The sequence below is a fragment of the Prenolepis imparis genome, unplaced genomic scaffold (assembly GCF_030444845.1).
Source record: "Prenolepis imparis isolate NDT839.2.m4 unplaced genomic scaffold, iyPreImpa1.0 SCAF_7, whole genome shotgun sequence".
NCBI lineage: Eukaryota > Metazoa > Arthropoda > Insecta > Hymenoptera > Formicidae > Prenolepis > Prenolepis imparis.
Window position 1 is genome coordinate 6,103,844 of NW_028141165.1, and position 26,691 is coordinate 6,130,534.

General features: G+C 33.2%; 2 protein-coding genes across 6 annotated transcripts in view; both read right to left on the minus strand.

Annotated features, from left to right (window-relative positions):
• Positions 1–9,164, minus strand: part of LOC145939108 (uncharacterized) — a 36,110-nt gene extending 26,946 nt beyond the window's left edge. The window contains exons 1-2 of one of the 2 annotated variants that reach the window (XM_083043230.1): positions 8,076–9,164; positions 2,047–2,177 (exon numbers count right to left, since the gene is read on the minus strand). The gene's annotated coding sequence lies outside the window, so the exon portion shown is untranslated. The remainder of the gene's footprint in view (positions 1–2,046; positions 2,178–8,075) is intronic. The other variant, XM_083043229.1, reaches the window with a different exon arrangement.
• Positions 9,165–13,984: 4,820 nt separating this feature from the next.
• Positions 13,985–26,691, minus strand: part of LOC145939104 (nose resistant to fluoxetine protein 6) — a 28,081-nt gene continuing 15,374 nt past the window's right edge. The window contains exons 5-14 of one of the 4 annotated variants that reach the window (XM_083043217.1): positions 21,518–21,771; positions 21,251–21,421; positions 20,853–20,946; positions 20,660–20,779; positions 20,353–20,518; positions 19,585–19,760; positions 18,735–18,864; positions 16,726–17,049; positions 15,815–15,988; positions 13,985–15,620 (exon numbers count right to left, since the gene is read on the minus strand). In XM_083043217.1, coding sequence (XP_082899343.1) covers positions 15,863–15,988; positions 16,726–17,049; positions 18,735–18,864; positions 19,585–19,760; positions 20,353–20,518; positions 20,660–20,779; positions 20,853–20,946; positions 21,251–21,421; positions 21,518–21,771 — 1,561 coding nt within the window. In that variant the 3' untranslated portion in view covers positions 13,985–15,620; positions 15,815–15,862. Of the gene's footprint in view, positions 15,621–15,814; positions 15,989–16,725; positions 17,050–18,734; positions 18,865–19,584; positions 19,761–20,352; positions 20,519–20,659; positions 20,780–20,852; positions 20,947–21,250; positions 21,422–21,517; positions 21,772–26,691 lie in introns of those variants that run through there. The other 3 variants (XM_083043218.1, XM_083043220.1, XM_083043219.1) reach the window with 3 other exon arrangements.

A 26,691-nucleotide genomic window follows, 5' to 3' on the forward strand; every position in this document is an offset into this window, starting at 1 on the left:
GTTTTCGTGTAAATGTGATTGCTATAGATAATATGAAACGAGTAATTTAATAATAATTGTGCTCCTTTTCGTACTGCGAGAAATATGAAATTTCCTCCTGATATTCTCCGCTATTATTAATTGCCCACGGGATTAGTTTGTCATCAAATTGCAAATTAATTAAAAAAAATTTTTTTTTAATTGCAAAAGAATTTTTTTGCCAAAGTTCTGCCCATCCAAATTTTACGCTGGCTTTAAGCCGTGTGACATAAATTAGTCATGTGTAACTCGAGCGCGTAAATTTGGCAAACATATGCATATATAAATAAATATATATTTCTTATCAATTAGTCTATTAGTCATATGTGCGCAGAGCTATACTTTATATTCAATATTATATGCAATCGAATAATGTATGAAAATTCTTTGTCTTTTTTTTTTATCAATATATCAAAGTAATAATATTGAAAATATACATGATTGTTGTATTAATATCAAAAGAGCACGAAACAAATAGTTAATTTTATTCGAAATTCTATCGCACTCGGTTTCGATGCGATCGTGTTTTTTGCCAGATCGGTATGTTTTCAGATAAAACGTCTCGTTTTTTTTTTTTTGTCCGTGCATTCGGAAATGAAATTTTAGATACAACACGATGCCTAACGGTCCGGAAAGCAATAGTTCGTGCGGTTCCGCTCAATTCAACATATTTATTAATCGTGACGAGCAATTTGTATCTTTGTTAAAACAAATTCGCTTTTCCGTATATATTAAAAAATAACGTGTATATTCAAATACTCCTCTTAATCTCTTTATTAATCGCAAATTCATAACTCGAAGAAAACTCGTTGGCGCGAGAAAAGAAAAATGAATTAGAATTTTATTTCACAATTGGCTTCGTACACGCTCGAGCGCGCTCAAACAAATTGCACTTTAGTCGTTTTATTTCTTCGAAACACAAAGTAATTTTGCTTGCGGAATTGTTTTTCATTATGCAAAACGAGGAAACGATACCGGAAATGAAACGGAGCGAAGGACACTAGAGGACGCAGGGGAAAACACGCGCGCGTGAAACAAACCGCCATATAATAGCCGGCGAACAAGTCTCATTTATCTGTTTGCCATCTCTCGTCGAGAATCCTTCGCCGGTCCTTGTCGTTTCCATCTCCTCCATAACCGAGAGAGCTGCTCCGGTTCTTTTATATCGCACTTGGTCATCGCTCCGCGTTTTACGATCTCTACGTTCTCTTTCTGCCCATTATCGCCGTCGCTGTCCGACTTGGCGTATTATCTATTGTTCGCTGATATTTGTTGGGATAGTCGTTGGAAGGGTAGTTTGCGAAAAATGATGTTGACTACAGTACATTGCAACAGAGGCATTGCAGTTACCGCAATAACGTTAGTATCAGTCAATTGATTCGATAATAGCAATGTTGTTTTTTCAAACATCCTCGCATCCTCTGAACCACAAGTGCATCGTGTTGCAGAAGCACTATTATAATTTTCATTACAATTACAACAGGTATTATTTCACAAAACACGCAAGAAACATAATGGTTACTTTAAGATATCTATTTCAATAAATTTATTCTTTATAGAATTTTGCGGAAATTTTCCGCATTGTTTCTCAAATTCGGAAAAGTACATAATTACAAATCATTTTTACTGATTATATAAAATTCTTCAAAAATAATAAAAATTGATTATCATATTAGTTTACGTTAATAATGGAAATTTTATCGTCATTTCTCTCTCTCTCTCTCAGTTACGCTGACAATAAAGTTAAAATATTAACATTTATTGAAATTAATTTGAAGAGATCATTAATGGATATTTAATTTATAGTAATGCGATTGCAAACGTACCAAATAAACACACAATGCGTATAAAGTTATGCGAGAATGATTAATTAAATATACGCACATCTGGCGTAATTCGATGGAGATGTGCGCACGTGATATACAGTTTCAGTTTCATTGTCGAACAACTACTTTGACAGTTCGAATCTCTTAATGTAAATCGAGATGAATCGACGAGAGAAAATAGCATGTCTGTGAGAAAGCGTACCTGCGGGACAAAGACTTTTCCCTTCCCTTTCCGTGATTTCGATTGACCTTCTCTCGCAATAATGCGCGCCTTTGTCAAAGTGAACACACTCTGGGTCCCGACATAAGACGCACGCGCATCTTTTCCTTTAGCTATAATCATAAAAAAGATCCATCAAATCGTAATAAAGCTCCTAATAAAGAACTGGGTTCTTATATTAAACATAAAATAAGAAAAGTATCGTTCTAATGGTGATAGAAATTGTGCTACGGGAATTCAAGCTTACATATAAAAAATGTACATGTTAATAATATGTATGTATATCAAATTTAATTTTGTCGAAGCATTTTTTTTTTTTTTTAGAAGATAGTTAATTTAATAATAATTTAATATCTCCGCATCTGAGGACGTGTCATTAATATATAATTATTTTTTTTTGCAATTAAAAATATATTAATTAAATAAAATTTTATTAATGTACAATTAATTTTCTTTGCAATTAAAAATGTATTATATAAAAAACTTTAAATTAAGATAAAGTAAAAAAATTACAAATTTTTTTTTTATTAGATTAAGAGATTGTTAAATATTTTGAGTTTTTTTTTTCCGCGATTGCTGCTTCCAAGATGATCGTGCTTTCGGCGCGGTATAAATTACAATTAATTAGCACAGCGTTTGTTCCTCTGCGGGAGAGTCACAGGTGCGATGTACGCCGTTAATGCGTGCTTGGGAGAAGATCCTTGTTCTATTCCCCTTTAAATTTCGCAATACCTCCGATATTGCCTCGTAATCGTCCTCCTTTCTGCCCGGTGAATTCCGTGTCGTTACTGGAAACTCGGAAGCGGAACAATCCTTTCGTGGTCTACTTTTCGGACGTGTCAGAGGATAAAGGTACGGCACGTCGGTCGGAGGGAGGGAGAGAGAGAGAGACGCAAAGGGCTCAGAGCAAAAAGGGAGTAAGAAGACGAATATTGGCTCTCACAAAAGCTTGCCTTTCAGGTTGTCATGGCGAAAAAGTAGTCGTTGTATTACAGTGACAACTTATTTTCATATTTCCTCGACACGTGCCGTATAAAAACCCCACTTTACGTTAGCATTGCCTTTACTCGACGTTCAAAAAACTCGACAATTTATATAAATCTGATCTGCATTGTTAATAAACACTTGTATATAAGCTAATAAATATATAGTTAAGCTATATGTATTTCTCTTTTTATAAACGTCTTATAACGTCAAATTAGGTAAAATATTTGAAGAACATATTTTTCCTTATTTGAATGCAGTTAAAAAAGAGTTTATGATAACATCAATTTATTTCGAAAGTTGGAGAAGCGTAGCGTGTCATAGAAAGATTTTAGACTGCACTAAAACATTTTCATTCGTGTGAATCGCGTGATTTTAAAGATTGGGTCAGAGATACGTTCAAACCTTCCCGGAGTACGGGGATATATCGCCGGAGTAGTACAACTGCGTAACTTCGAGAATTGCATTTCCTTTGTGTGGCCTCCAGCTACGCTTACATCAATTCTATTATTAGAGAATAATGTAGGAGAATATTATGTTTTTTTTGTTTTTTTTCCCTTTGTTAAATATGACAGAAAGTATGTACAATGATTTCGCGAAGAATCCTACATATTACATGATAAAGTTCTTACACAAACTGAAAGAAGAAAAATCGTCGGTTCACGGAGAAAAAAATGGCGAGATAATTGGAATCGTATATAGAAAATAATGGGGTTAGCTGATGGCGTATACGAGCTGAAAGCTAAGTTGCGAGAGATTGTTCAGGCGTGTTTTGGTGGTTGCGAATCTACCCGCGAAGGCACGTCGAGTATCTCAACGATGGCGAAAGTAGCTAAACTTTTTACATACCTACATTGCGATGCGGGTACTTCGGGATGTTGTTGCAAAGGGTTGCTCAGTTGGCTCGAAGTTAAAAGGGTTTCTTACATAATTCCGTTTGATTGCGTTTAGCACTTCGGATCGCGAAAAATGCGGAGTAATCCTGCGATTCAACTACGAGCAATTCTCGCGATAGGTTCATACGGTCGTATAATTTGTACAGAACGATCCGCTTTACTCGGGAAAACTCCGTTTACAAACTTGATCCACGACGCGACGTATGAAATGGGTCGGAGGATTTACCTAAAGAATATAGTTCCGTAAAAATGCGTCGTAAAAGAAAAATCTCGATAACAGCGCGTTTTCATCGCTATTATAGTCAAATGTGCTCGCAGCCGCGAATATGTTTCCGAGGAACATTATGGAAGCCGCTGATAAAAACAAGGCAGTGACAATAAAGTTGAGAGTTTAAAGGGGATCCTTTTCTTTGGATAAATTAGATAGTTAGTTTGTAATAATATCTTTTTCAAGTAATATTTCTTTGCTAATTATCGCGGGTAGTTAATGTGCATGTATATGTATATATACATGTATATATACATGCATGTATTGTACGTATGTATACGTACAATAAAATTATAATATTTGCATGCAAATCAATTTTCACAGGTTATTTCGCCTGAAATCGTGCGCGATCTCCTTATATACAAACATAATAAATTATCCCTCGAATGAGAATATGTTAATGAATATTTTTCTTAAAGAATCGCGAGGAAGATGGGGAACATGTTCTGTGCATTCTGTGCATACAATTATTCTAGAAAATATGTTAATGCATTTTATTCATGAATATCCAAATTAAACAAGCATTGTAACGACGACCTTTGATATGATCTCATAAGTATTTATTAACTCATAATTATATATAAGTCTAGATGTACTCACATAATTCCAGGATTTAATTACATTTAGGATGAATAAATTAATTTACGCATATATGCGTGCACATGCGTGTGTATATAAATGTAATTTCAATTATTATAACATTTATTTTCTTATCGAGAATATTTGAATAGCATTTTCTGTTTTATATTTGGAAAAACACGAGTGCTAAACGTGAAATGAGAGGAAGGAGGAGTAATACGTAGGATTACAGTGCAAAAAACGTAATAAAAGTTCTACTACTATCTTGCGAATCTTACAGAATGCTATCAAACTAGAGAGAGTAACGTGCAGTAAAATAACAAAACTCTAAAAAAAGCCTGTTATTACGAAAGAACATTGTCATACACGAACATATATTATGTATCTTTACATTTACATAAATCACCGGAGGGATATTGTGAAAGATATAACTTTATATAAATAGAGTGTCTTCACAAAATGTCACATATTCTTTTTGTCAAATTTTGTCGGGAATTATTATTAATTCTATCACTGTTCACCAACTTTTTTTTTTTACTAAGCACGCGAATTTTTTTTAAATTTATACCGTATATATAAATTTGATATATCAAAATAAATAAATAAAATATATTTATTAACATTAAAAATTTTTTGAAAATTTGACAGGAAACGGTATGTAAATTTATCACTTCGCATGATGTTCATATTAATATAAGAATTTTACGATTGAAAGATCCTTTATATATTTTTTCTTTTTTTTATGTCGGTCGCGTCGGGTATACGATATTTTTCATATATTCGTTTTCTCGGACTTGCTCTGTTGACTCGACTTTTGTATAGATGAAATTCTATCTCCAATTTATTGCGAAGGGTTAACGAGACGCGAAACTTGAGTTCCGAATTTTGTATAGTATCGTCCCCGCGAGGCATCGTATCGTTTCCCTCCGACAAATATAGGCAATTCTATCGTCTGCCCCTTGTCGGTTCTCGGACGAATCTGGGAAACACGTTTGCTCCTCGGAAAGTTTCACGGCCTAAAGGCAAAAGCTTGTCTTACAATCAAGCCACCATCGTTCTATTAAGTATTGAGTTACAGGAAGGAAAATTGTATTTGCAATCGGGGAATTCAATTTGTCTTAAGTACTTTTGTTTCCTTTTTTTTTTATTTTTTTTTATCATATTTGTTTTTTCTAATTGTAAGTCTTATATAGTTAGGCTATAAAAGTGATGATATTTTATATGTAATATTTATATATTTTATATAATGAAAAATATTTTATATATGTGTGTAAAATTTGACTTGAATATTTTTTATATATTATTTTTAACAATTAAAAAATCTAACTAAAAATTATATATTACTAAGAAATATATATAGCTTAATATATGCAGTTAATATACGCAGTTGATATACGCAGTATTTGGAGCTATGTAGACACGCTCTATATAGATAACTAAATTAGGCCGCTCTGCTAATTTCCATATGTCTGGATATTCATATTGTGCATTATGAATGTTCATAAACTACGCACTGTAGTTCCATAAATCATGAATATCATAATATAACTTTTAATTACGTTGTTAGAAACAGAGCTCGATATTAAATTGCGTCGATCGAAAATAAGCACGTGGAGGAAATTTTCCTTGTGCTATAAATATCATAGAGCGTGAAGTAAATATTTTAACTCGTGAACGATTGAATGAAATGTACGAAAATTTATCACATCGTAACAGCCTGCATTTATTGAAAGAATTAAGAGAGGAGAAAAACGATCTATATTATATTCTTTTCTGTTTGCGTTCTTCAAATCTATTTTATTTTTATTCAGCTTGACTTTTTGTCGGGTCTTTTTATCTCTAATGTGAGTCACTCATGCGACAAATCAACCATACATTGCGAAGTAAATTGAATATCATTCATCGACTTTTTTGCCGGTTTCAGACCTGTACTTAATTCTCGCAAGGTTGACCCTTGTGATTAGACTCGATTTTTTTTTTAAACGAACTCGCTTCTTTTCACTTCGTACCAGCCTTTGATAAACGCTCTCCATTAAACTGTCTCGACATCGGGTAACGAAGCATAAAAAAAAATGTAATAAATAATGCACTCGGTACATTGCTTTGTTGGAATTAACTGCATTAATTAAACATAATAGCATCATTATAATGACACAGGATAATGAGAGGAGAGTAAGCTTTTGCAACAGAGTGGTTCGATGCTATCTTACAGAGATTGTGGATAGAAAAATTATGCTATCATAAAATCTGCCGTATGTCATTATGCATGCGTCACTATATTGTATTGTACATTCTTGGGGGATAGTGAAATATTATCGAGAACGACATTGACGGATGCCGTGCACGTCTCGTTGAGAGAAGATTACGGCCTTTAACAAAGCAGGGGCAATATTTCAGAATGAAAGAGCAATTTTTCGATCTTGGAAACGATCCAACGTCCCTCGCGTATCTCCTCGCGCTTATTAAGCGACATAGTGTGTGACTATGGTGGGCTTAATGCAAGGAGAGGCCTTGTCGGAACCATTCGCGGTCGTGAATCAGCAATGGACGCGAGTATCGAAAGTCGATACGTCACGCTGCGAACAGAAACTCGCACAAATGGCGGAATTTTTGGATAACGAACCGAGCACAAAGTCGCGTGAATACGATATTCCGTAACGCATACGAGCGCGAATAATTCGATGCCTCTCAAAGAAGCAGACTCAAAGAGAATGGAATAATCAATATATTCCATCGATTCCTTTACCTCTGATATCAACAGCAACCGAAGTATACTTATCGAAAGAGAGATATAATTTAAATGTTATAAATTTAATGATATGAAGGTAGATATATTCTAAACTTTGAAACACGTACAGCTTTTTTCTCTTTTCTATTTTGCAGCAGATACAATTTTATCAATTAATTTAAGAGATTAATATTATTGAACGTGAATATCTACTTCGTAAATGAAAATATTGCGTATAGTTATATACAAATATTTTATTACTATATACTATATAGTGATAGTAAGCCGTGTTGTGTAACTAATGGGGTAATCTGTAAATTTACAATCGTAAATTTAACTTTCCGTAATTAATGTTAACGTTGATATTACCGCAACTACCGGTCGGTCAGTTATTTCATATTCCATCGTATATATATGTAATATATACATATATATATATATATATATATATATATATCAAGCTACGTGTAAATCGTGCGCCTATATTCGAGGCGGATATCGGGAATATTGCAGTTTTAGACGCGAGACTAAATCGAGATAAGCTAAATCAACATACCTGAGAATTAATTTATAGCTCGTGAAATCTTCGTGATGCGGGCTTTATGAAAATTTTCCGGGTAGTTGTTGCACCGGATCTCCCCTTGTTCATGCTTGGCCAGCTTCGTGTATTCTCCTCGACGTTGTTCTACGAGTATTAACCCTCGTGCACGCTAACTTCCACCAGACTAGCTCCTTCACCGAACACATTCGGTAGTTTGACGTTTTGTAGTTTGTCGGCGTGATAGCCTTTGTGTGGATGTTTGACGTTACGGTACTTTTGTACAAAATTTCGAAGCGTTCTATACAAAGTTTCAGGTGAATTTGATATCCACTCTCTTTGTCTATGTATCAACGAGCAAATATTTTAATTGCCGTTGCAAAATGATTCAAAAAATTCTCTAGTTCTCTTAAAAAACTAAAACTAAAAGGAGAAGAGAAATTGTCTTTCTTATATTATTAAATGTACTTGATAAATTATGTAATCAATGAAAACTAGATCAGTTACTCCGAGTAACACGTTAATTTTTTGAAATATATACATATACATATCTTTCTTAACTACACTTTCATTAAATATATCTTCTAGCTGTTTCGGTGATATATTCTTTATCGTACAACAAGAGTTGGAGAGACACTTAAAGATCGATTTTTCTCTGTCACCAGCACGCCAGCGTATTCCCGGAAATTCACTATAGTGGTCCGAAGTTCGTCGGTCTCGGTTCTATCAGTCGAATCACGTACCCGTGTTCTTTTTGGATTTTCTTCGTTAAACTTTCAAGAGCCGAGCTCTTTCTTGTTTTCAACTGCGATTAATCATGGCTCGCGCGACGCGATTATCCTCACATGCAAATTCTCCGCGTGAGATCAAATTCACAAGACATTTATTCCACCGAATATTTCCACTCTGGCCAATCGGTAGAATACAATTTTGAGCCTTAATTATTATCGATCTTCCAGCGATTTACGCACTTTGCAGCGCGAAAGTAGGTGTTTTCTGTGCAGATCGTACTTAGTTTCTGTCAGCCTTCTGTGATGATGATCTTCGAAAACCTCGTGCATATGTCGCGAACAACGAGATTTGCATGCAATTCGAGTTCCTCGACGGCTCTCGGCCGACTGACCGAAAATGCGACTACCTCACGCGTCTCTGTTATCCGCGCATGTGCAATATAAGACGAGATTTTAATCGAAAGCCTAAAAAAATGAAGAAGGTAATCGAATATATAATAGTCGACTCGTTTAAAAAGATACCTGCTTGTCCAAGTTCAAATCCTGCGACTAAATTATAATAATCATAGCTTTTTGACTGATATTTAATTTATCTCGAATAAACTTTTCCGATCGTCTCATTATTTCTTCAAATATTTGCAGAAGAAAGAGATTAACTTTAAAATAATATTATAAATTAGAGACGCGCGTACACAGTTGAAAAATTTGTGTTAAATTTAACAAATATCACATGTCCCAAACGGTCCACAGAAATTTTTGTGTTAATTTAACATAATACGGATATGTTAAATGATGACACGAATATTGTGTTAATATTTTAACATAAAATAAATGCAAACTTCAAGTAAACTTAAAATAAATTTTGTGTTAAATTAACATAGTTTTAATGTAAAAATTAACTAAAAAAATTGTTAATTTTACATTTTATCATCCCCACTTATATTATAAAGTAAAATTAACATTTTTTTTCTGTAAATTTTAACAGATAAATCTTGTCACTAATAATATCGAACATATTTATTGTGTAAAATTAAAAGTAAATACACATTGTGTTATTTTTACACTTTTTTCAGTTATTTTAATAATTTAACATTTGAGTTCAATTAATACAACAGCAATATGTTAATTTAACACAAAAATTTTAACGGGGACCATTTTTAACAAGAAAACACAAATTTTCCAACTGTGTATGTGTGTGTCTAGCGATACTTAAATAAATCGAGTAAATCTTTCTAATAATAATCGTATAATAATTTATGTTAAATAATAATTATTTATTCAATTCGAATAAAAGTTTATCGTAAGTTTACGATTTATATATTTTATTTATTTTATTTAAAAAATTAGATTATTTTTTTTGCAGTTGGTATGTATATAGTAACATATTTCTGAAAGTAATCTCTCTGATGTGTATGGGACAAGAATATAATCGGAAAGTCATGTTATGTTGTGTAAAATAATATCACGAGACTATCAAAGTTTTAATCTTGTGATCACGAGACACTTACAAGTATACGGTATAGAGATTAATGATCTTACACATTAATTCCATTAATTCCCATCTAATCTATCTCATCAATCACAAATAAATCCGTGAGACATTGCTTTCAAATTTTGTCAAATTCGATGAATTTGTCCTTCGGGGACGATAATTAATCAAGCTGCATTTCGTGAATCTATACAAATCCCACGGATATCCGTTATTTTTAGTCGAAGAACAATCGTGTTCTCTGGCCTCTGGGGAGAAGGAGAGATATTCTACCGATCGATTTTATGGTAAATTTACAATAGATACGGTCGCGATGTTACAAGCAAATACTCTCGGTTCGCTTACGATCCGTGTAGAGGAAGAGGCGAAGTTCAGAATTCTGTCATAAAATACATTTCAATGGAGAATTTCGACGCAACACGCTTGTAACAAATTACCGGGTCGACAATTTATGATGGAAAAACAGCTCGCATATCTACATGTACCGTTGGCAACTGAGAGCGAACGCGGAAATTCCTCCTTAAAGAGGCACGACGTCGTTGAAACATACGACGCGAAATGCAATTCAGTTTGCTAATTGCAAGGAAGCTGCCGGCCGGAAGTAGGTTACGTTAAGCCCGGCTGAGAATGCACTCATCAAAGTGAATGCGCAGAGCTTATGAGTACATATATGTATATATATATATATATACATATATATGTATGTACACATATGTATATGCGAGGAGAAATATAAATCTGTGCATTCCCATTACGAAATGGACGCGGAATGCAGTGCTTTTTAATTATTCCGCCAAGAATTTAATTAATCACACGCTACAACATTATATTTTTAATGAAATAGAGACTCTGCGCGACACTCTTCAATTGTATGTATGTACATGGAACGTATAAAAATGTATAGTATTTTTTCACATAGTTTTTTTTACGCCGAGGACGATAATATGCAATAATGATGATGGTGGCGCGTAATTTCAAAGCGTTAATTAGAGTGATAAGCGCGATTGAACGCGCATTGCATCTCGTTTATGAATAGGGCTTTAATGTGCAAAATTCGCTTGCCTGCGTTGTGGCTTTTGTATGTCTGCACGCATTTCGTGATACTCTCTCAAAGTGATTTTCCGACATTTCCCGCTTTTCGGTCCAGAAAACCGAACTCTCCTAGATATTGCGATTAAACCGTAGAACGAACTTTAGAAAAGAAAAAAAAATTATTGAAAATAGATATAGATTAGCACGAGATCTCTTCTTATTTTCGAGCAAAATAACAAATAACATTTCAGATAGAAATTATCTCGCTGCTCGAAACGAGCAATCTAATATAATGGCGTACTTGTATTTTTAGCGATGTTCGTGCATGCTTAATATCATTACCTTTATTAAATTAATGCATCATCTGTTTAATCTGGATATTTCCTGGAACTTTTAAATGTGATTCGTACATGTATTTTTAAAATACATAGGAATATAATATAATGGAAATATACATATGTATAATCGAATGACTTTTAATTAAATTTTCGGTTTAATTTCAATCGGACGTTTAACGATATGCGTTTTATATCCTTTCAATTGCATTTATGCTTAACGTTTATTCTCACTGAAAGATTCGAAATGATAATTAAAGTGATATTGATTTTTTAAACGGGATGTTGTCTCTCGGGCCATATTGTCAAGCACGTGTCTTTATTCACAATCAGTTTTGTTATGCATTTAATCCGTGTGTTCCGAGAGTACATCCGTAACCACATCCGACATTTTCACCATATGTGTGCGCGCGCATGTGTGTGTTGTGTGTAGGAGGAGGGGGAGAGACACTGTCATTGCGATAATGTTGAGACTGCCACGTTTTGCGATCGCAAAATCATCACAAACAATTAAACGCTAGTTGAACGTCTGTGTGCCAGCTAAACGTGGTTTAGAAAAATTTAATTTAAGTTTTGAATAGAAACAAAGCCGTATGAATGTATACATACATATTTTATTTGCATTTGATTGCAAGGAATTATATAGAGTACGGCCGAAACCGAAGCAAGAGATCGTGGAAAAATAAATCAAAAATGTAAAATATATAGAAAATGCTCTCGTAAAAAAAATTATTTTACAATCTAGTCTTATTTTTTTACATGTTTTATTAATTTTTTTTCAAGAGAGTTTCTTTTTTCCGTTTGTTGACTTTAGGACTTTAAAAACTCTATATATCGAAATTATATATATCGAAAAACAGATATATTTGAGAATATGAATAGATAGAATAATATGAAGACCGTTTGGAATAGAGGGAGTGTGGATATCGATTTGTGTGAATGTGTGGATGTGAAAGCGACTTTAACTGCTTCAACAATTTTCTCATATACGTTCGTGTCGGACGCCAGATGGTGAATACCAATCTGGTGGTCAGTTTAAGATTTATTACTCTACGAAACTGTATCGTCAGTAAAAGACGTTGTTTTTTGCTCGCCGTTTAAATCCTATAAATTGGTTCTTTGATAGATGTAGGTAAACGGCGACGCTTTGATTAACACGTAATCTACTACGATTATCTCTCAAGTAAAGCGCTCGAAACAAGCTTTAAGCGCTGTCGTGAAATTCAATCAATCAATCTCATCAATTATCTCTTTGATGAGGTGCTAATTTTATGTCGATATAAATTCTCATACACACATCCGCTCTTAATCTCGTATGCAGTAGCACGTGCAGATGCGTACGCACGTAGTCGTACTCCATTAATTAGAACTTCGACGGTTAATGACTAACTCCTTATCCCGGTATCTCGAATTTCCAGCCCTCGCGACGTTTTCACGTCTTTTTGGAGAAAATGTTTTAAAGAGTTTCAAAATAACGCTTAATGAATGACATTATCTTCTCGTTAGAGGTGCTATCGGGATGAAAAAATGACACTAGTTATTACGGAGTTCGCGGAAATGTAGCTCGATTATTTCTGCGCGAAAAGTGGTGCCGTGAATTATTCTCGCCAATATTCGCTCGGCACACATCACATATAATGATATGCTGTTACTAAACGTTCTATATAAAAACGTTTATCGTTATGTATTATTTCCTATCCTTTCTTCGCCCTGTTAACCAATATGCGTATGCGTACGATATAAAATGCATACATAATAATACAAAATAAGATGGAGATGAAATGGGAAATGTATTTTATAGAAATTCAAAGAAATCGGAAAAAGAGAGTATTTCTTCGCGATCGTGCAAATTTCGTGCAATATACACTCGTCAACAAAATTAACGCATATGTATTTTAAGTCAATTTCGCATAATTTCAAATAAGCATAACTCCGCTAAAAAGGATCGGATTAAAAAAATTTTTTTTTTACTGTCAAGCTTGAAGTCTCTACTTTAAAAACCATTCGTCAGATTTTTAATTTATCCTCCTTCCCCGTATGCCACTGCTTCAAAAGTAAGGACGTGTTTTGTCTCTAAAAAATTGCGTACTTTGACGCACTCCACGGGGTGGAATAAATTTTTTTCGCAAATCTTATCATAACTATCGTAAAATGTGGACTTTTTACTACAAATTTAAAAAAAAAAGCAAAGTTTGTACGATTTTTTTTTTGCGGAGTTATTACATATGAAAGTTACCCATACATTTTTTTCATTTGTATGCAAATTATTCAGTTGATGAGAAAATATTAATGTGTTGATTATATATATTATATTTATTTTAATATTTTTCAATCGAGGTATCAAGTATGTTTTCAAGCTGTTTTTTGCATATTTGTAAATCAGTTATCAGCTATCTGTCATTAGATCGTGATGACACAGACAATTGGGTTCTCGAAGAAATTCGAGATTATTTTCCCGTCCGCAGCAGATTTGCACGCGTTTAAACGTAATATATTTGATGTGCTCTCTCTAAACATCGAAAATCAATTTGCGATACGTGCCTCTTTTCATGTCACGCACCTTTATGACTGCTGAAGGCAGAAAAGGAAAGCAAGCTTTTGTGCCCGTCTAGATATGTCAGGAAGCCTAAAATGATATGCAGACCCGCAGACTTACTTCGGTTTGACATTACAGAATATAATGGCAAATTGTGTGCGCTCTGTGACTGTGAAAATGGATCCGTATCACGTTACGCACATTATTAAATAAATTTAATATTATTTGAAATGCTGTGCAATAAAAATAGATTTCAATTATTTAACAGTATGACATTCGCAAAATATTATGAAAGCAAAAAAAAAAATGATAACCGAATGTTCAGTGTAAATAATAATAGCTTCTAGCTTCTCTTTCTCTCTTTTCTTTGTGTAAAACTTCCATATTAATACACGCGATAGCAACGTAATACATATATATATATTTCATTTATTTATCCATCGTATTTCCTCGATTGTTTGCAACATATTTTTTAATTTTTTTTTCATTATTGAACTGTCAGTTATCTCGTTTGGTTCACATAAATTCTAAAACGAATGTCACTCATATTTCTCTCCACGTTGTTTTCACGATTGAATTTGTTATTGTATATATTATGCATTGTTTGACCATGCGTTGACAATTGTGCAATAAAAATATTGCGCAGTTTTAACGTTGCCGTAGTCAGCCTTTCTTTATTATTTTTATTTACACAAGAAATTATAAAAGTTTGATACGCATTACAATGCGTCTCAAATGTGCTTGCACCGCTTGACCGTTCTTCGTTATTGTTTATACATTACTCGTATATATTTACGGCTAGATTTTTCACACGCAACTCGAGAGATTTGTGTATATGTGCGAAAAAATTTTCTTAACACGCTTACGTGACTTTATATTCCATAACCGACGATTTACGCTTTGTTGGGCACGGAGAATGTCTTCCTATCCATTATGTAAAATGTAAATAAATGATAATCGCAGAATTATGCTGTTTAACCCAGAGTCGTATCAAGATTTGAATAAAGAATTCACGTATTCAGTCATTTCAACTCTGTGTTACTTTTGTAAAAAATCATAATCATAAAATGGTCCTCAAAATCAAAAATTTTCTTTCAAAATCGAGAGAGATTTATCTAATGAATTTTTTTATATTGATTGGATTGTTTTATTTTTGCGATGATTGATTGTCATATTTAGAGAAGCTGTTTAGTATTTTATTCTCCCCTCGTTTCTTCTTCTCGTATTAATAACAATAAATTGATTTATGAGCAACTTCTGTGGGAGAAAAATTTTAAGGGGAGTTAAGCTTTGCTTCAGATAAATTATCACTGACTTTTCACATTTATATTATTATTAAAACCTATCAAATATTTGATTTATAATCACGAATACATCCTAGAGAAATATCAATAATTCTCATCTTCTAATTGAGCTTCAAATTCGGAACAATATCGTTACCTGCAAAAAAAAACATCGATACGTTAATAAAAATAAGTTTGATTTTTCGGATATTTTTGCGATATCGATTGTTTTTTCTTTATTATTTTTTATAATTATCATAAAAACTAATATTATTGCGCTATATATAGTTGCAATATATATAGTCACTATTGATCTGATAACTCACGCGCGTAAGTTTTATATATACTTACCGCATTGGATAATCGCATTTGTCCTTTTATCGAATGAACGATTGCATTCTATCTTACTCTCTTCTTCGAGGTGAATGCTATTTTCAACAAATTTACCACTGGTGCCTCGAAGGCGAGGGAAATGCAGAATGATAGCAGATATGAAGCTACCAGATTACCGAAATAAATGATGAGCTGTGGAAGAAACATATATAATTTTAACACTTTTATTGCAAATTGAATAAAAATAGTTGATATACATAATTCATATTAGAATTTTATACATGCAAGATGATAGTATCTATATACATTGATTTGTTATAAATAGTATGATTGAGAAAGATTTTATATCTAAATATAAATTGAAAATATGTAGAATATATAAGATTTTTTTATACAAATCATTTTTGGAGAAAAATTTGAAAAGTTATATATTTTTTCTTCACTTTTAGCGTTTATGTATCTTTAAAATATAAACAAAAAGCGTTGAAATTATAACATTATCAAAATATGATTACAATATTTTTTAAAAAACATTTTTTATTTTGCAAATAAATACTTTTGATATATTTTAAAAATGACATTTATATTCTGCAATTTCAATTATTTTTTAAATTATTTTTTCAATTAGAATGTTGATTTTTTAATCTATTCTCGATTAGCCAATCGTTGAGATATATCGAATATGTAATTTACATCGTAAGTTAATAAAAATTGCTCAAGCTTGAAAACGACAAAAAATAGTAAGTTTATTAATTTTTTTAAAATTCAATCATCGAAAATGTGATGTAAATAATCTTATTTCATATTTTCAATCTATAAAATCGTAATTATTGTCCCCCGTTACATTGTACCGTCAAAGAAGAATCTATATATAAATATATCACACCCAGCTCCATAAAATAATTTAATAATCTGAAAATGCTCTTTACGCTTACGACAATCCCATTGTGGAGATGTAGCGGTCCGTCCATCTGTGTACTCGTGATCATCATAATAACTGGATGCACCAGATAAGCGCAGTATGTGAGCCTCGAGAGTGGATACGTTAGTCTTAGGGAAAGCAAACTGTCGATCATTCGTGCTGATCCTGTGCAACATTGGATCACGATAAAAGCCACGGCCATCGCCCACGCCGTGTGAGCCAAGGCCGCATATACGGAGCTCACCATCACCGTCAAATTTCCGGGATACAATCCGTACACGACCGAAAACATGATCATTGCTGATAGTACCCAGCCGATTAATTCCGCTCCCTGAGAAATTGAGGAAATTTTACATATTCACTGTTCTTTGAATGAAGAATTTTACGCTAAAAAGTAGATATATAAAAACTTATTGCGGTATAAATAAACAGTGTTATTTAATGTGTTTATTATTAGTATATTTATGTAAATTATTCGCATTAATATTTGTCATTTTTTTTGTACTAGAATAATACAAGCGCGCGGTACGTGCGCGCCATTCTTCGAGTTTGTTAAAAAAGAACGTTTTAATAATATCTTATAATACTTTAAACACAATTAATATTTTTGACAGTTATCAGCTGATTTCTGTTAAAAAATATTAATCGAGAATAAGGTATCATAACATATTAACAACATATTACTATTTTAATTTTTTAACATATTTTAAAAATTAATTAGCAAATTAACGCTTTAATCAGTTGATTTCTGTCAAAAAATATTAATAATAATTTGCTATTTAAATATTGTAACTTACATATTTGTATTTGTATATTTATATTTATATTTATATTGCAATATAAAAACATTTTTTCTAAACTGCATTGTTTATAGATATTCGACACACACATATGTATCTATATAATTTGAATATTTTGTTTTCAGATCAATGTGTGCTGTGTACTACAACTCAGCTATTGCACGTATCGGTGAGTGAGAAATTATTTATTTTATTTATAACATTTCTATAGCGGTAATGGGGCGTATATATAATCACGAAAATATTAAAATACTAATATATTTTAAATATGTTATAATATCTTATCCGCGATTAATATTTTTTGACGAAAATCAGCTGATAATTGTCAAAAATATTAATTGAATTTAAAATATTATAACATCCTTTTCTAAAAAAGACATGTTAAGTCGATTCTCGCAAGTATTGTTGCATCTTTTCCGCGATGCTGATTGACTGTTTTGATTCGCATTGTGCGTTATATTCGTAGCATCGAGAGGCTGTCATCGCGAGGGTTAATAGTTTAACAGTTTGTTGAAAATAAAATTAAATAGAATAATATATTTTAAATAATATATATAATACTTCCAACTCGATTAATATGTTTGACAGTTATCAGCTGATTTCTGTCAAAAAATATTAATCGAATTTAAAGTATTATAACATATTATTTACAACTTATTACTATTTTTAAATTTTAACACATTATTATTTTAAAATTTAATTTAGCAAATTAACGCTTTATTAATATTTTTTGACAAAAATCAGCTGATTAAAGCGTTAATTTGCTAATTAAATTTTAAAATAATATGTTAAAAATATTAAAACAATAATATGTTGTAAATAATTTAAAGTATTATAACATATTATTTTATTTAATTTTATTTTGAACAAACTGTCAAACTGCTAATCCTCGCGATGACAGCCTCTCCATACTACGAATATAATGCACAATGCGAATCGAGACAGCCAATCAGCATCGTGGAAAAGAGGCAACAAATACTTGCGAGAATCGACTTAACATGCCTTTTTCAGAGAGGGATAATAATTCTTTCTCGTCGTTCTATTATTCGCACGCATTTATGCCGATGCGATATATAGATTTTTCAATTACCTCGTTCGCGACATATCCGAGATATACATCGTTAATTGATTAAATATAACATTGCTAGATTGATTGATGATCGAATGATCGACTCTTAAAATGTAGAACCATTGTGAATAGTATCGACACACTCACCATAGGTAATTTCAATTGGCATTTCGTTTTGAAGAGAATATATCCAGTAATCGTGCCGACGAAATACGGGCCCGCTCTTAACCAGGGTTTGTCGTAGAGTTCGTCGAAGAGAGCAAACGGCTCTTGGATCCTACGTAAAGAATTAAGTAGAGAGTAGAGGAATTACGCAGTATATCGCGCGATGAAATTGCCGCATCGGCAGATGAATAATGCAAAATACAATGTCGATAAAGCTCGCTATATAATAGGCGCCAGTTGAAATGAAAGCCTGCTTTCAATTACAGACGGTGAAAAGATACCTGACTTATTGGATTATTCCTTCGCGGTATTCATTCAGTTTCGATCAAAAGATCGTAGCATTTTATTCACGACTGAAAGTAACGTCATACAGATATTACAAGAGGCTGTATCTCAATTGTTACGTTTTCATGAAATAATCGCGTGAATAGATTTTATAACTTTTCTTTTGACGCAATTAAGACTTTCAGCAATTCTTTTTGAATGGGGTATAATATATATTTTAGTAATTTTCACTCAATTCTTGTTTAAACAATTTTAATAGAGTTGTTAACTTAATATCTTAAATAATTCAAGCTAACGAAAAATATTCTTAATCGTAGATTTTTAATTAATATTTCTTTTTCTTATATTATTTTCTAAAATTATCTCTGTGCGATAGATTATTTATACGTAATCTAGATATTTTCTAGAAATTTAATTTTGCCACGTTACGATATTACGCGCAAGTCAACGCGTTAAAGGCATCGTTAACCACTAAGTTGATTTCGAGAAAGCGCGACATATGCAATGAACGTCAAGTATCGATCCGGAATCTCTCACAGTACATTACCTGGCTATGTAATCATTGCTGTAGGCTACGGAGAATGTAGTGAACCACGAAGAGGCGATCAAAAGGGAAACGATAGCGACCGCGGTCTTGAAATATTTCACGGAAAGCAAAAGAAGAAGTATCCCAAGGACGTAGAATTGCGTGTCGTTGGCCATATACCAGCTCCACAGCATGCACTAGAAAGTTATTAATGCAATAATCGCGTATCTCAGTTATTAAGGAGATTGCGCATCGCGATAAGTTGCGAAAGTTCCGCGTAAGAAAACTCGGACGGAGAAAAATTCACGCACCGTGAAAGCGACGCATTAAGTAGCATTTTGGCATAGAAACATTTTAACAGTTTTCCCGCTCATTAACTCGATGAGAGTAGATACCTTAATAATAAAAGTTTTTTTTTTATCTAATTGCCTCGTTTTATTCCTCAATTCAATTTTATTTGTCTCTAATCAATCAGTATTTAAATCCACTTTAGTTATTTCGTGAGAACAAGCTTTTTCTCTTAATTTTTTAAAAATTTATTATACTTTTCGGTAGCAATAATTTTCTCGAACTCGACGTTTTTCTTAAAGAGCTATAAAGTCTCTCGTGGTTTTTCTTTTTTTTTTCTTAAAATTTTTCTGAACGTCTACATTTGCGCGGCAGGTGCTGTTGCAAAATGCACCTAAGAAGTTTCATATTACGTTGAAAGCTTTGTCCCGCAAATGATACATAGCGGCGAGAAAAAAAGAAAGAGCGCATTAGGATAAAGCGGAATATAAATCATCTTACCATTTCCGTGCGCGGGTACAGCGAGTTCAAATACAGCGCGTTTCGCCACCAGAATTTCTCGCAGGTCAGATGATCGATAATAACAGGTGAAAAGACTGTTTTCGCCTGAGCGTGCTTTATGGCGATCTCGTTCATTCCCAACACAAAGAGATAAGCCGGTGTCAATCTTTGGTGAAAGGAGGATCAGGATAAGAGATACCGTACAATTTATCCGAATTGAATTGTTTCGTGTCGAAAGACACATTTCTCTCTTCGCGCGTAAATTACATAATATAATAATAATAATAATTGCAAAGCATATATATACCTGACAAATCGATATAGAATCATGATAACGAATTTGGTAGAACTTGTCTTAAAGAAGTTGCCCTTCTCTGTATTCAGATTACCCAGGGATCGATAGAAAAGTATAGTCACCAGTAAACCGCTGCTCGCGAGACAAAGGGTTAGTTTAGTATCTTTCTAATCAAAATGGAAATTTATCGCGCGTCGTGCCTCACCTGATAAAAAAGAAAGTATCCACAGAGAATGTCGCGTTGCTGATGGTCTGGAACATGAAATTCCTCTCCGTGACTGTTCTCAGTGTCTTGTTCTCTACAAAATGTAATGAGGAAACGTTTAATCGCGAAATAGAGCCGGTGAAAGTATATACACGTTGTAAAGCGAAGAAGAATCTCGATTAGCGCCTCTCAGGAAATCCGATACATTTCGTTACATCATAGCGTCGATCAATTGCACCGAAAACTATTTATAGAAAGTGGAGCGAACCAATCAGTTTAAGTGCTGTTAATGACGATACAATTTACATCAGCGTGTTCTCGATGCTCCTATGAGGTACTTCTCGATTTCATTCAGTTGGGAAAATTTCGTCTTTTCGGAAATTCTTTCGTGAAATTACCCGCGATGGAAAAGACCTGGAGATACGTGTGCACCATGACGACCCATCCCAAGGAGAATACCCGAAGACCGTGAAGACAAGTCAGACTATCCTTGGCCGCCGGTTCGGTATTAATAATCTTGCTTCCATTGACGGTGGGGCTGAAGGCGAGCAAGAATCTGAGCCAGAATCCTGAAAAAAAGTGACGACAAAAGTGACGTTAAAAAAAAAATTAAAGAATATCCGGTTCGAGAAGATGTATCGACGAGATATACATATGTCAACGACCTTCGCCATCATTTTTTCCTTGAATAGGGTTCTCTTTTTGCGGATTCTTCGTCCCCTTTTCGATCAGCTCTTGACCGTTCTCTTGCCCCATCGAGATTCTGCGGTCTTGATTCAGATTCTTATCTACGAAATCATTGGTCTTGTCGTTGTTATTCGACACGCTCGAGGACTCGATGTCCCCGACCGGGGAAAACGATCTGTATTCATAAATGGTCGCGCAGATCATCAATATCAATATCGCGCCGCCAATGGCTCTGAAATAACAGTTTAATAAATTTATTATGAAACAATTTCTAAAGTGAATTAAATAAAGTTAAAGTTAAAATAAATATTGAGAATACATATAATAATATAATAAAGAGTACAGATTATATATTTCTTATACGCAGTTCATATATTGCGAAATTAATTTAAAATTGCAAATTTGTGCAATTCTAGGAAATAGAAAAAGTTTTTCTTTTTTTTTTTTACAATCTTATGTTGGTGTTTATTTAGAATATCAAAATCATTTAAAACTTATTCTCTTTTCATGATAAATTACAGTTATTGTTTTATACGATATAATAAATGCATAAATATCTTATAACAACATGTGTTATAAATGTATAATATAATGATGTGAATATAATATATTAACAAATATATAAATATTTGAATAATATGAATATTTGAAGTATAAAACAAATTTATTTGAAATGCTGTAATAAGTTATTAATAATTTATCAAAAGTAAAGAGAATAATACGATATAATTAGAAGTTAATTATATAGGAATATGTTTTAAAATCTCTTAGTAAATTAAATTTTACTGCATCTTTCTAAATTTTAGAGAAGCGCATTAAAATTATTAGATAATGCATTAAATTAAATGATAAATTCTCATTTAATTAAATTATAATAATAATAATGAATTTAATGAATTTGAATAAATAAATCTTTGTATATATATAGGATTGCTTAGAAACTCTCGTAATGTAATAGAGTTATCACAAAACCAAGCGAGGGCACGTAAAGTTAACGCTAATTTAGCTGAGGTATATGGCGAGTGAAAGATTAAGCGGATCATCTAATGACGATGGTAGAACTCATCGTCTTTAGGGACGCTTTTAGTCACGGTTTTACACTTGGCTCGTAAAGTGGAAACGCAAGGAGTTCTATAGCCACGCGCGCATCACTTTTGTTCGCCGCTAACAATACTAACTTCTGCATTCAGCGTTCATGCATTGCATCATAGAGGGATGGATGGGTTTATACATTGTTGTGATGATATACATACGCGGCCGGAAATTTCGCAAGTCATTTCGCGCTTATACAATCGCTTTATAAACGCATTCGATATGATATCGGAAAGGAGAATTGAAAAACAAATCGATTATGAATCCGTGCCAATTTAATAACGAAATATTACCGAAATATACTATAAAAAAGCGTGCTAATTTTTTCAATTGGTTGGACAATGTATCGGCCATACGGTTATTGGATTCGCGAAAGAGCTTAATGTTCCGGGAGATAAAACTCGGGGAAACTATCTGTGCGATTTTCCGCAGTCATACTCTCCAATTTAATCTCTCTCAGAAATTAATGTTTTAACTACATTCATTACGATAAAAAGTACGCATATGTTCCCGCATTCATTATTAAATGTGCCCAATGTATGTTCTATTTTTTATATGGAATGCTATAAAAAGATTTTTTTAGCGACTGTATCTCCGATCTTGATTTTTTTGAACTTTTTTAATAATATTAAATATATATGTATATACACACACATTTTGTATACAGTAGAATTTTGTATAACACGGAAGATATACTCCGTATTATATAATTTCACGTTATATCATATTTATGGGGTGTATAATATTCGAGCAAAAAAAAAAAACATTGCTTATTATAAAAAGAGTATAAAATATTTCATAATTTGAAATTTATCCACTGTGTTATATGACGGTGATTTGCTGCAGGTATACAAGGCTCCTATTGCAATTTTTTTCTGCGTAAAATATTGCGTTATACAAGAATTTACTCTGGATATTTCTGCTAGCACGCATTGTGAAATTTAATAGCCGATTTTAGACGAGATGCATAATTATCTGGTTTAAATTGGGGATTTTAATCGGTGTAAAGATTTCATCGGTATTAAAATACTGTCCGTGAATTCGTAATTCGCAATTCAGTTCTAAATTGTGATGCGATTAATCACGATGGACGTGGAATCCACTGATAGGTTTGTGATGAAAAATTGACACCGTGCTTCATTTACGGGGAACCATCAAACGTGATATCAAATTTTCACTTTAAAGATTAACGCATGATTGGGATTTATAATTGATCGACGTGCTGCAAAATAATTTGACGACAATTTAATAATATCTCCGTATTTTGTATTTAAAGGGATTTATAAATTGATTTTCACTCAAATTGATCGACGTTCATTATCATAGGAATGTTATTGTTTTTTGAAGTATTTCAGTATATTATTTGCAAATACAGCATAGCTGTTACGGATACTCTTTGAAAATGTGGAAACATGAAAAGGGGGGTTTTCTTATGTTATATATATTACTTTCAAAATTTCACGTTAAATTTCTACGATTTATTATATTTATTTTTTATTATATATTTGATTGTGAAATATCGAGCGTTACTTTATAGAGCATGTCTTATTTGCGTATTTCCGCATCACCGATTACCACAAAAACCGGACGAAAATAGATGATGCGAATTTGGACAGTGAATTTTCTCAGGCCGCACATTATTGTCGCCGTAGAAACTTCCGCCTTATATCTTCTTGTCAGTTTTAAATTATTATTTTTGTCGGAATCAGGCGGGGAGAAAAGACTTTTGCGGATTTCTTTATCTCCCCACAGCACATTCTGCCGCGGCTTATACACCGCTCTCTCCGCGCAAAATAGTGTGGCAACACGGACTTTCTTCTTTTTCTTCACATTTGACCCATTTTAACGCGCTACTACCTGCGAATCTTGGCGAAGAGAGGGGGAAAAAAGCAAAAGCGATCTGAAGCGGTCCGAAACAAAAGTTTCACAAAGAAAGTTTCCGTCGCGACTTTTTTTCTCGTTCTTTTTTTTCTTCGTCTTTCTTACCACCCTGTATTGTCGCTGTCCTGATTTAATCCTTTGACTACCCTCGCAGCTCGCAAACTTTCATCGGCTAAAAAAGCTTTTTTTTCTCATTTTTCCGAGCTCACTTCTCACTTTGCCATGGGAATAAATCGCAAACAGTCGCCACGAAATCGTTGAAAACTGGTCTAAATCTGAATCAGAGCCACTTTTTTTTTAAACTACATTAATTTATAAGTTTAATTAGTTTGTAATTGTTTTTTTTCTTAATGGAAGACTGCCGTCAATTGATTAGATGAGTCAATTCAACGCATTTGACTCCTTACGTCATCAAGGTGCCTATTTCTCAGTCTTAACGTTTAAATATTTATGCGATTTAATCTCGTTTCTTTGTTACATTTCTGATATCCTCGTTTATCAGCTCTCGCGATGGGGGAACATTTATCAGCGTCGCGCACCTTCGTGTAACATGTTGACAACGCGTTAAAAGATTTTTCACATTGCAATCCCACGACATGTCTATTGTAAGATCATACTACTTATCAGATATATTCAAACTTGCGCAGAATCTATATACATATATTTAAGATTTAAGAGTTAGGAGTAAAACATAATTTATAATTTTTTTTCCCCACGCGACATTAGATATGTATATAGAGAAATACTGGAACTAAATTGATTTTCTAAATCCACATAGTATTATTTCTCAGAAATTAAATGCTGTACTTTATTAAAATATAATATGAACTCGATATGAATTTAATTCAATTCTATCCTATATTTCGATATAAATTTTCATTTTAAATTTGATTTTTAATCGAAACTAAATACTAGAGCGCGAAAATAAAATGGCATGTCGATGATTAATGCTTTTGTTTTTGTATAACAAATATCTGTGTGTGTGTGTGTAAATGCAATTGAGATCGCTTTATTGAAATCACACGCGGGGGATAAGCCAGATACAACGTATGGTATAATATAGCTGCACATCTGACGGTTTCCATTTCCGTAAACAATTTAATGGATTGGACCCAAACGTACTCGGGACACGATTTGCATCCGTGGCGAGGCCCGCATTCTCCCAGAATGCAGATGACAGCGCGAACACTTTCACGCTGCGCTCACGGTGGCTTTCTATAATCTTACGTAATTAGGTCCGCAATACACACATGCGTGTAAGTGCATGCGCGCGATGCACGGTCGGTCAGAGCATAATTGCACTCCGGACATCTCAGCACCTCTTGAGGGTCAATCTTTTAACTGAGCACGATTAGCACAATTTCCTTCCCACTTCCGTAAGAAAGCTTACGCATTTTATTTCCGTTTCGATAACGGATTGTGTGTTAAACATTAATCTACATCGGAGCAGAGTAAATAATAGACTCGAAAGTAATAAATTTCTTTTTCCGACCATTTATTCCGTGCGAATATTTAAAATTTTTGTTAAAATTGATTGGTGTTTAAATTTCTGGCGACGTTTCTGACGAAAAATAAACTAACTTGTCGCCTTGTTTATCAAGCGCGAACTCTGCTGTCGCGCAAATATTATCTTGGATCTGTATACAAACGTGGGGAATATCGTTTTAATTTGCGTTTCAAGAGAGAGATACCGGAAAAGCGTCTGTGTCAAAATTTAAAGCACATATAACCATCTGTCACATGATTTCGTAGTGGACGTAGCCGCGATGTATGGTTACCATTATCCACAACAATTTTTGAAAGATAACGTGAGGGTTGTGACATATTGCACGCGCAAGGATTATTTACGATCCACACAATTTTGCTCTCATTCCAAGTAACTTGGTGAACTGAGTTGTACACACGTATCTCGAGATTTAGGTCGCAATTGATTATTCTGACTTTACCGTTGTTATATATCGGAAACTTGATTCACCGTTTAATCCGATGTATTATTTGTATTCCGCCTCGAATATATTAATACCGACAATATCATAAAACTTTGTTAAATATTTTAATATTAATTTTCAAATTTATGCATTAAACTTATCTTTATTGCATATTTTTTGGAAAATTGGCATCATTTATTCAGCGCAATTTGTGTTAATATATAAATAAATAATCCGAAGTTTAATAAATA